Raw genomic sequence first — 12,310 nt, 5'->3', positions numbered from 1 at the left:
TTGATATGATGATGATGATGATGATGAACTTTTTTCTATAAGTATCTCTACAGAGAACTTATCAAACAAAGTTGCTTTTCGTGTCTGTCTGTTTATCCGCTAAACCCTCAACGAGTTTTGATGCGATCGCTTAGATTATTGTTCACAAATAGTTTATATAGGTATATTATAATAAAGCCTATATAATACGTATTTTTGTGAGTAGAAAAAAATATTGGAACCACGTCGCAGAAAAATAAATTTACATGGCTTCTAATCACTCTTTTTTTCCTAAAATATACCCGTGCGAAGCCGGGGTGGGTCGCTATTTCTATAAAATACATAATGCTTATAAAGACTTCACGTTAATGAGATTAGCAAGCGCTTTAAGACTATCGTTTCTGATGGAAAGCAATAATGCAGATAAAGCGGCTTTCCTGAAGAATGTCTATGCGTTCTCAACAAGGTGCACAACAAAAACAGATGCTGAAAGGGCGTTTCACACCTCATCGATTCGTCACAGAGAATTGTGCTAAAAATTATGACCTTCGTAAGTCATCTGACGTTCTACGAATTTTGCTGCGGCTCCCCCAAACTGTAACGTTGAGGCATATTGCTTTTACGTTAGTACTATAAAACCTTTTTTTAAATAAAAGTGTATTGTTACAGTTTTATTTGTGGATTTAGACTGTTTGTTCCGTTACTCCTCATATTATGTAAGATAAATAAATAAATATATCGACAATACACTCACCGCCATCTGGCTCCAAAATAGCTTGTGTTTTTAGAATCATTTTATGAATAGAATAAAATAGAATACTTTATTGGGCACAAAGAAACAAGTACAATTATAATAGTATACAAAAAGACACATTAATTATCAGTTAAATGATCAAAGCAATTGTTACAGCAATCTGTGGTTAGATAAAAATTATTTTCGATATGATATACGATAAAAATTGGAAAACTTCTGCCCCTATACTAGGATTTAACCTGTATTATAGGAGGCAGTGCTCTTCAAGTGCAACACTTAAGGATAGGTACATAATTAAAATTATCTTTATGATAACAGTGAACAAATGTTTAGGTATAGTTTTAGGTTGATAAATAGCAATACAAAATGTTATTATAGTGGTATGTATGTATGTGTCTAGTGTGCATATGTTGGTATGTTGAATGTACTTTGTGTGTGTGTTTTTGAATAATGAACATAAATACTTATATTGGAAAATAGCAACAACTGAGTTTCTTGCCGGCTCTTTTCGGTAGAATCTGCTTTCTGAACCGGTGGTAGAGCCACTACAAATATACATACTTGACGTTTCAAAAGTTTAGCTTATAAAGTAGGCCTACTTGAAATAAATTAATTTTGAATTTATAGTATACATATAAACACCCAGACACTGAAAACATTCATGTTCATCACACAAACATTTTCGAGTTCTGGGAATTGAACCACCCCGCCCTTGTACTCAGAAAGCAGGTTCATTGCCCACTGCGTCATACACAGGGTTGCCGGTAATATGTTAGGAGTCCGTTAGTGAAATAAGTCACAATGGACTACTTTATTGCGCACCGTAAAATTAATGCCGTCTTCACCATTGGCCTATTAACGTCCCGCAGCTGTGAACGCACTCATATTGGAGAGGGGTCCTAGAGCATGGACCCACCAGGCTGCTCCAATGCGAGTTGGCAGGCTCTAACGAGTTCATATCACGACCGACAGCTCAACATGGTTGTCTGAGCCAAGGAGATGGACACCGCCAACTTCCTAATTCCTCCGGGCTGGTAATAAGCATGACCCGGAAATCGAACCTAGGGACTAATGATCCGTAGGTAGAACAGGCCAACCACTAAACAAACGAGGCAGTTACATTCTCAAAGGCCCTATTTAACGTTTAGCCTAATAACTCAACAAACTTGTTCCCACTTATTCCAGTCTTCAAATGTTTCTTCGTAGAATTCATCAATTCTGTTATACCTACCTCCGTAGTCGGTGTGTATTTTGTGTCCGTTCTGTGAACCGCAAACAAGCTCTGCTAACAGAAACGTTTTAAGCATCTCGTTTTTTAAGAGCTCCTAACAAGTCCGCTGACTTTGTAGAAAATAATCGCGGTAAAAACGTTCACGTTGAAACTGTTCAGGACAAGGTCAGCGTTAGTTTCGGTCATAAAAATTTTAAATCCAGAGCACATTTTTTATTAAAAAAACCATAAGTTCGGTGAATAAGTACAGCGTTCACGGAATTTAAAATATATTTTCTGATGTATCTTTATATAGTTGTTGCCTGCTACTTTTTCCACTTATAAGTCTTAGGTTATAATATTTTTATAATTACTAGGGCAATTTTAACCAAGGAGACTGTTGTTCTAAATACTGATTTGATAAGACCTTAAATCATTATTAAGAGAAAAAACCAAATTATTGTAGTAGTTTTTTGAGCCATTATATTTTTTTGGCGCGGCCATGCGCGGGCACATATTTCAAAGAACCCATGAATGCCGGTGTTCCTAGGAACCTCAACATCCATTTGTTCTCGCAGCTATTCCCAGATCTCTATTATATTCCGATCGCGCACCGGTAAGCGCAGCATCGTTGGTCGTCTCTCAATGAAGAGGACGGACGTCATCCAACGACTCGCTGGAATCCGCTGGACACAAGCGGCCCAAGAACGTGGATTTTGAAACTCCCTATAAAAGAACTATGTGCAATTAGTAGATGCCAATAGAAGAAGCAAGAAGTAGATGACAATCGACCAAAAACTTTAAAACTCCGGGCATTTTGAGAACTAGAATTATTAACAGAAAAATTTTAGCCCGACCCTGTAATCGAATCCAGGACTCGTGATCCGCAGTTGGACAAACTAACCAATACACCATTGAGGCAGTTTATCCTTTAAGAACCTATTATTTTTGCACAGAGGAAAGGCTGCCGTTAGCGACCGTTGTACAAGACCATGGTCGTTTGGACGGCGTCCAACGAGTGCTGTTTGGCTCCGGGCTTCAGTTCTGGCTGCATCGACTGCTGTTTCTGGACGCGTTAAGCTACCTCAGCCACGGCCAGCTGAGCCTGAGCCTCGACCGATGGATACTAGTCGATATTGATGACATCTTTGTTGGCGAACGAGGTGAGTCAAATCTGTATAATCCTTATTATAAATACGAAAGCAACGAATCAACTTGATTTTTAACATAGAGTTAGTTGAAAGGACGGAGAGTAAAATAGGCTTTTTATCCTACGAAAACAAGCGGTTTCTTATAGAGCATACGGCGCACCTGATGGTTAGTGGAAAACCATCGCATATAAACAGACCAACACTTGAGACACAGGGCATGCAAGTAGCACGTCCTGCAATATGCCGCACCGTGTCCATTCATTCCCAATTTTCCCCTTTCGGGAATCGAAGTTGGGACCATTTATAAGAGCGCTCATCACTGCGCCAGGGGGCTAGTTAAAATTTACTAATATTATAAATATGAATCTGAGTGTGACTCAAGTTAACAAAAATGCGTTTTTATTCGTACCTATAGACAAAAATTGTGTCATATGTGTAATCAGGTTTTTTTGTCTTGTACCAACGCATACACAACGTGCTTCTTAGCATAGCAGTGAGGACATTCTTGAAACAAACAAAGAAACCTTCCAATAATTACTAGGAATTCAATCAAAACCAAAACTAAAACAACGACTACGTCCCAATTATTTCAGAAAACCTATTTATTTCAACTCATTGAAGTGCCCAGCTTTGTGTTAAAATATTGGGTACAATATAGGTTATATGCACAAAAGGCCTTCGACAAATTAATGTATTAATTAATTAAATATTTCAACACATATAACATAGCGGTTAAATGCAAATTTAAAGTTTGGAGAGCCGCATTGTCTACGCCCAACCGCGAAATTTGCAATGTTCGATACAGCGCCAAACGGAATTTTATAAAAGTAGCCACTTACCGCAATTGTGTGGAAGTTAACATTACAAATTAATTTAATTTGATGAAAGCTTTCCGCATATTATAAATAGCTAAAACCGCGGTCATATTAAAAGTCTTATGATGTCAGATTTAATTTATGTTTTACCCGAACTAGTCAGTTCGGATAAAACATAAATTAAATCTGACAGCCTTCGGCTTCTCTCGCGTACTCTACTCCACATGTACGAAATTCACGGTGATATTAATTGAATATTATATATATATTGTCTTGTCACCTGGTAAGTAAGGTACTCTGACAAGGTATGTGCAAGAACTCAGAGTCACGGAGATGAAAATGCTCCGACTTAACGTCACACGCAATGACCGTCTACGCAATTATCACTTCGGTAGTAGTCTCGATCATCGTCTTAAGGCAGGATTTATAGGGGAGTGTGCTCAGGAACTTTTCGATGTCGTTCCCTCTTCACCATTGTACACCGCACCGCAGGACACCGTGCGGATTCACATCCGTCTGTTGTCAATATTCCAAAATCTCGCACCGATTTGCATCTTTTCTTTTTATCTTTCTTTATAAAACCTGGGGATCTTTAGAACTAGAGTGAATAGGCATCTTCTTCTCAAGCGCGTCCCATCTTGCCACATCTGCAATTTCCATCAGCAGGGCTAGTACAAGCAGGAAACTAAAGTTATATCACCTGATTGTTGGGTGTCAATAGATATAATGAGTGTGTCTTCCTGCTAAATATAACGGTTAGTCGATGAAGGAGGATAGCCTAGTAAGTAAGGCTTTAGTTTCCCTTTCGGGAGAGAGAGTTCGATCCCCGGACCATCTTTAACTTTTCGGAATTTCTGCGTTTCTAATTTTAGCAATTAAATATCTCCTGCTTGAAAGAAATGAAAGATCGTGCGGGATCTGCTTGCATGAGAGTGCTCCATAATGTTCATGTGAAGTCTACAAATACGCACTTTGCCAGCGTGGTACTAATTCCTAAATTCTTCTAACCAATAGAGGTGCCCTGTGTACTGGACCAGTAATGGGTTGATAAAGATGGTACTTCCCAACTAATGATTGTAAAGATGAAAGTTAAAACGTCAAAAATTTAAAACCAAAAACTTCATTTTTGCTTTTATAATAGTAATTGATTATCATCGTCATCGTCATCAATATCAACTCATTATGGGTTTCCTCTCAGAATGAGATAGAAAATGGCCGTAGTCCACCAATCTGACTGAGTGCGGATAGGTAGAATTCATACGCTCTTAGGACAATGTAGAGCACTATCAGGCATGCCTGTTGTCTCACAATGTTTTCCTACCCGTTAGTTAAAGCAAGTAATATTTTATTGTTTAAAACTTGCATAACTCTAAAAAGTTACAGACGTCCGGGAATTGAACTCGGTCCCTCCGAAGGGGAGGCCGTAGTTTTAACTACATGGTTATTACCACATTTTAGGCATATCTCCGCTTTTTATCATAGGTAAATAAAATGTATCCTATGTAGTTTTCAACGCTGGATATAAATGCCTATTCACATCAAAACCATTATGCGATTTTAACACGAAAATATGATAAAATAAATGCGTTCCAGATCTACCTTGTGGGAAGTGGAAGCCGTGTTTTTTTGGGAGATATTGATTAGCCTAAATTATCATCATAACGATGGCCATATAATATTCATGCAAATAATACATTTATTTATCTGCTACTGCGTGATTAAAAACAAACCACAAACAGACCGTCGCATTTTTAATATTATACGGGCAAGCTATTGCACGCGACTTTTTCGACATGTATTCGTTTCTCGAAATAATAATAAGGAAAGTTACTATGTCATTCTCTTTTACAATTTTTATGCAAATAATTACGTTATTCATATTGCGAACCTGAAAAAAATAGTATAATATAAATATTAGTTAGTAATTAGTAAATTTATCTGGTTTTTATTCGTATATATGAATTCATTTTCCATCAAAGTAGGAAACTATTTTTAATGAATGTAAGTTATTATTGTGAAATAATTTGATTAAAACAATTCATTAGGACTCCAGTTCAGTTATCAGAGCGCGAATTCCAATTAACATAATATTATTATATATAATCACATTGCTACATACCTACTGATATACATATCATGAACCTTTTTTTTCTTTTTCGGAAACGCGACTTGTTACATTTGAATTCTAATCATTACATAAAATTTCGTTTCAATTGTTCCAATGCGGTTTGGTGGACTCTTGTTATCTTTTTATTATAATCTATCGTTAAAAAAAACCTTTCTAATCAAATTTCTACACAACAGTTATTATTTTTATCTTTACACAATATTAAGAAACATTCAAGTCTCAGAAATATAAATACTTACTAGATTTCAATAAACAGACAGACAACGCGAACGCTTTTTACTTAGTAAATTACTCAATTTTACGCTTTTATTTTCAACTATGTAGCGTGTTCTTCATACGTTACTGTACGTTTCTCTTACTATGTCCGTAAAATGAAATCAAATCCACTGGTTGCTTACTGGGGTTGTATGGGCAGGACAAATAATTAATTTGGCATTTTTTAAATTAGTTAACGTAAAGGTAAACGTATTAATTTATACGTTTGAGTGTGTGAAATTGTAGATTGTTAGTTCTAGAGGTAGAAGCACGTGACTGGTTTGAAATTATCCTATATATAAACGGGCGGATCCACGATTCCTTTTCTATTGCACCCCGTTAATATCGAGAGCGTTTTGAAAACATTCTATGTGACCCAGAAAAATCCACTTACCCATTTTCAATTCACATATACACATCCATTACTTACAATGTTTTATACGACGCGTAGTTATGACTACAAAACAGCGATGCGTATAAAAGCTGTTTGTTTAGGATCGAGTTCACCCCTTTAGTTTAACGCGACTGGTTCACTTATATCCCGTAAAATAAGGGGTAAAAGATCGAACGCCACCAAATCTGAATCTTATGACCAATGAGGTTTTATGATAAGTTTTTGTTTTATAATCAAAAACTTTTTAAATATATTTATAAACTTATAAACTACAGGATTTAATCTGAATCATCATCATTATAACCTATTCACGATCCACTACATATGACGGGGTCTCCTCTCAGAATCAAAAGTCCACCACGCTGGCCATGTGCTAATTGGTAGAATTCACACGCCAGAAAAAACAGAACATTATGGGAAGTCTCTAAAGCAAATAAAAATATAATTTTAAAAATCATTTAAAAGCTCCGCTACGCTGTCGAGATGACTTTAAGCTGTCGCAGCTTAACGTGCTCTTCAAGGCACAGGCGGACTCACCGTTAATTTCCAAACTCTGGACTAATCTTAAGATTTTCTTCAACTCTAATACTTTTCATTGGCCCCACACGGTGATCGAGCCCAGGACTGCGTCGACCGTCGAACATGCTCACCACTAGACCAGAGGTATACGATCATAAATAAATATAATACAGGCAGAAGTATAAAAAGCTGATTGCACAGGTTCGAAATCAATCCTTTATAGAAACGTGACTGATTCAGTTTTATTCCATAATATGACGTGGGTCGATGATCTAATTCCTTTTTGCTTTGCTCGTTAACGGTCGTACCTTTTGAAAACTCTCTTTATCGTTTCTACTTTCATATTGTTCAAACAATTCTCTTTTTAAATATTGGATAGAAACGTTACTTTGCGGAAATCCTCGCTTAACAGTGAACAAAATTATTTTACTCCGATCAACAATCTAGACATGCAGTCCTATAGGAAATCTTAAGCATAAAGCAAGCAGTTTTTGTTTTTTACTTGTTATAGGTGTTGTGTTTAAATATATTTAATTAATATCTTAATATATATAAATCTCCTGTCACGATGTTTGTCCGCGATGGACTCCTAAACTACTTAACCGATTTTAAATTAAATTGGCACACCGTGAGCAGTCTGGTCCAACTTAAAAGATAGGATAGCTTGGATCTTTAATTATAGTCGCAATTTTATTTTATTGCAAATTATTTGTCTATAATTAATTGTCAGTCACGTGTTATATATATATAGATACTAGCTGTCCCCGCGAATTTCATAACGCCTTAATATATTTTACATCTCGATATTTTTATAAAGTACAATACGTAAAACTCACTATTAATGTATAGTCATCAACAGTTTTACGATTAGGTATAGACAACATGACGTGCGCTGTCAGTTGTGTTTTAATACTTATTATCCTATTCCGGACTAACAGGAATCAAACAACTCAATAATAATGGAAATCGGTCCATCCGTTCTCAAGTTATAAATGGTGTAACTAACACGACTTTGTTTTATAAATATAGATATATACTACTATACTCATTTAAGGCTTAGAGATACTGAATACTTTAAAAACAAAATCAAACGCAGACGAAGTTGCGGGCAACAGCTAGTATCTATATATATTATAATATGTATGTGGGTAGCGGTTATAGCCCAATGGGTAGGACTTTGACTTCACTTTCCCAGCTCGCATAGAGATGCTATGAACTTAGTTATGTACGTTTTATGCAATGAAAATACCATTTGCTTCAACTGTGATAGAAAACTTCGTGAGGAATCTGCATTCCTGAGGGATGTCCATAATGCTCAAAGGTGTGTGGAGTCTGTGTGCAATGGGCTGGCCTGGCTGTCTGTTTTGGACTGAGGCCTTCACCCTTTCTAATTCTTGGAGGAGACCCGTGCCCTGTAGTGGGCCGCGAATGGGTGGATATAATGATTCTGTTATAAATGATTATATGTACTTCCTTACTTAAAATAAGATGTCCGTCTCTCTCATTGATTTCTTGGACTTCAAGCACGAACACATTAGCTTTATCACTACCAGAAGAAGTCTCCCGATATGTGTGTGAATTCCTTTTTTTTCGTGGAAACTTTGACAGCACATCTACTACAATATTGATGGATGTTGTTTAACTAAAATCCGCGACAACCAGACAATACAAATAAACGTATTTTATAATTGTTTTATTCTTTACACTCAACAGCTTACATAATACGTTATCTACGTTTGAAAAACTTTTTAATTAGAGGAAAAAAATATTATGTAGGTCAACCTATACTTTTTAGCTACTGATGTATGAATCTAGTCTCAAAGTAAGCGTAGCTTGTGTTATGGGTACTAAGATAACTGATGAATAATTTTTGAAGTCATAAACACTTATAATTTTATAGGGTGATTCCTTATGAAATATACTCATACACCCTTTAACAGTAGGTATTTCGGAATTCGGTTACACGTTGTACACCTAATTTATTTAATTTCCTCAATCAAATATCAAAAAAATAAAAAAAGCTTAAGAAAGGTACTTCCGTAAGGTTTTTCCTTGTAGTACGAGCTATTAGTTCGTTGTGAACCACTAAATGTAATTCCCTAGTCCCAAAGTCGAGTTAATTAAAATTTTGTTTTAATTAACCTTCCATGTAAATCTTCCGTCGGGCGATTTTATTATTACCCGGTCATTTATTCCGCGCCATTTTTATTTGACCCGATCGGTTTTTTATAAAGGTACAGTTCAATTTGTATTAATCTGTAGTGACGTAATTTAACTGTTACGCATGGCAGAACGCGCTATTCGATGGATAAACCACAAGTCGTTGATGTAATGCAATTAATAATTCCATTGGATGTTTTTTTTTGTTTATATAAATATATGCTTCTGTAAAATTCTGCGTAAGTAAAATCTTTCACAAACTATTATATTTATGGTTATTTTAATTAAGTTTTAGTGCTTAATAGCTTTATGAGATAGAGTACGTCCGGATAGTACCAGTTTTACTTCTTTGCGGATGGACTTAAGGTACTGGTGCCAATTATGTCGTTGACTTTCTAAACTTAACTAAATTGAAAAGTCTACAAGCACATCAATCCTTCGCCACAGTGTTTCCTGTTAAAAAGAATAGCTAGATAGAGCTAGAGAATAGAGAACTGTTTTAGATCTATCAACTTGATGAATTAGCTTAATGATTTGTTAAGTTACATAGAAATTGGCAGTACTGACTGGACCTGACCTGAATTCGAATTCAAAATTCATTTATTTCAAGTAAGCCTTATAAAAGCACTTATGAAACGTCAAGTATGTATTTTTGTAGTGACTCTACCAGCGGTTCAGAAGGCAGATTCTACCCAGAAGGAGGCGGCAAGGAACTCAACAGTTGTTCTTTCGCATCATCATTTTACAATTTAACAATCACTGTTCTATCTTGTGTGAGATGAAAGCGAATGGGATTGCTTCCAGGCAACCTTGTTATTAAAAAAATCATGAATAGTATACTAGCCTCGATGTATAAATGAGCTTTTATACATTCTTTAAACTTATATAATGGTAAATCTAGTATTACCTTCGGTATCAAATTACATAAGCATAAACTCAGCCCCACAAAAGTTTTCTGCGCTTTCCTAAGACGATATGCTGATATCACTAATTTATAGTAAGTCGATTGTTTATATCCACTTCTTTTTATAAAGATTACACAGACACACAGGTTTTACAAAGACGCTATAAATATATTGCGAAGCTACTGTAAGTCGTTATACTTAAATAGAAGCCTCGTATTAATATTTACGAAAATTTTAGTTATTCCACTACAAGGTCTCATTTCTTGACTTGAACCTTACCTGGTGATAAGCGATGCACGGTTTTATCACGGTCTGGGATTTAAAAGATGCTGTCAGTTGAAGTGTGACCAAACACTGAACAACTATTCCGATGTTATACCACGTTTATTGGTAAGGCGCTATAGTTAGGTACATATATACCTAAATATATTGTCTGTGTTTTGTACTGTTTTTTTAGTGTAGTACTTTCTATACTACTCACGTAACAATGCACAGACCTTCCCCTTTATGAATCTCCCTTTTATTTATCTACACTCTATAAGATGTCTGAAATTCCGAGAAGTAGTTAGGTTTATACGTTTTCGTTGCGAAATCCAAATTTATTGTACTCAGTATTGCTTGGTATTCGGATGGAAATGAAATTAAGGAATCGCCGCTGCTATTATTAAAGTAAATTCCAGAATAAAAATACAAGGGAACATTTTTATTGGATTTTCTTTTCTTTTCTTATATTTCTGTGAAAATATTTACGAGGGAATTTCAATAATTACTCTTGAAATTTCGCACTCAACACTAAATGTACACAGATTTTCTATATTCCTAAGCATCCGTAAAAGTTTTTAGTACAATAGATAAGCTATGGAGTTACAGTGGTAAAACGAGGAGTCACTAATCAAACACATTTTTGCAACATTATGTTTATTAAAAAAAAAATGTTAGTATGAACGTGTTTTTATTTCGGTTCCAAAAACAGCAAAAAAAGGATCTTTGTATAATTTTTTCGATATAAATTTGAATCCTATAGATATACAATAATTAGTGGATTTGCCCGTGATAAAGTATGCTGCGTACAATTACCAAATTTCATAAAATCTTGATCAGTAATTTGAAAGCATATATGTTGACATATATGGTGATTGTGATAACTCAGTTCGCAAATTTAAACCTTAAGCTGCGGGGGTTCCAAACGCACCCTGGTCCAAGAAGAACCCACAACAAACGTAGCTGGGTATTTTTTTTGTTATCTTACAGTCAATTAATATTTAACTATGAAGTTAGAGAAATTCACACTCAAGCTTATGGTTTAAGTATTCCTTAATTGCATTGCGTATCAACTTGCGTTTTATATAAACTTTGAACTTGTTGAGAGACATTTCAAATATTTCATTCGGTAATTAGGTTTATGTAGCCCAGTAAACCGGACAACGAGTTTATTTTTACTTCTAATAATTATATTGTTACTTTCCATTTTCTATATAAAATTTTGTAAAGTATATTTTTATGTACATTAATTAAATTTTCAAATATGTACTGAACTTGATCTCTTTACACAGGTACTCGCCTTCACGAAGAAGATGTATCAGCCTTGATGGCGTCACAAGCTGCTCTTCAGCGATTAGTACCAGGGTTCCGGTTCAATCTTGGGTTCAGTGCGAAGTACTACCACCACGGAACCTCGTTAGAAAACAGGGGAGACGACGCGCTGTTGAAGAATCGGGTACACTTTAACTGGTACGTACGAGTATATACTTAAGGGCTTTACAGTAACAACAAATATTTCGACTGTGAGATGGTAATAACGAAAAACAAATCTGGTTAAGTTTGTTGTGGACTGTTCTTAGACCAGGGCTTCTTTGGAACCCTCGCAGCTTTAGGTTTAAGTTTGCGAACGTAGTTATCACCATTACCTCTTAATAGTGTAACATGTTATATGTATGTACTGTTCATAAGTGCCTCTGTAAATGTGTGGTCTACATGAATAAAACATTTTTGAATTTGAATTTGAACAGTTTACTTGACCGGTTCCGGTGGTGGTCAATC

General features: G+C 35.6%; 1 protein-coding gene across 1 annotated transcript in view; it reads left to right on the top strand.

Moving 5' to 3' along the window:
* The window catches only part of LOC120625788 (bifunctional heparan sulfate N-deacetylase/N-sulfotransferase), a 75,644-nt gene that overhangs the window by 35,411 nt on the left and 27,923 nt on the right, over positions 1-12,310 (top strand). The window contains exons 5-6 of the mRNA XM_039892995.1: positions 2,900-3,106; positions 11,824-12,001. Of these exons, the coding sequence (XP_039748929.1) occupies positions 2,900-3,106; positions 11,824-12,001 (385 nt within the window). The remainder of the gene's footprint in view (positions 1-2,899; positions 3,107-11,823; positions 12,002-12,310) is intronic.

The sequence above is a fragment of the Pararge aegeria genome, chromosome 8 (assembly GCF_905163445.1).
Source record: "Pararge aegeria chromosome 8, ilParAegt1.1, whole genome shotgun sequence".
NCBI classification, from domain to species: Eukaryota; Metazoa; Arthropoda; class Insecta; order Lepidoptera; family Nymphalidae; genus Pararge; species Pararge aegeria.
This window is presented reverse-complemented; position numbering and strand designations above follow the sequence as displayed.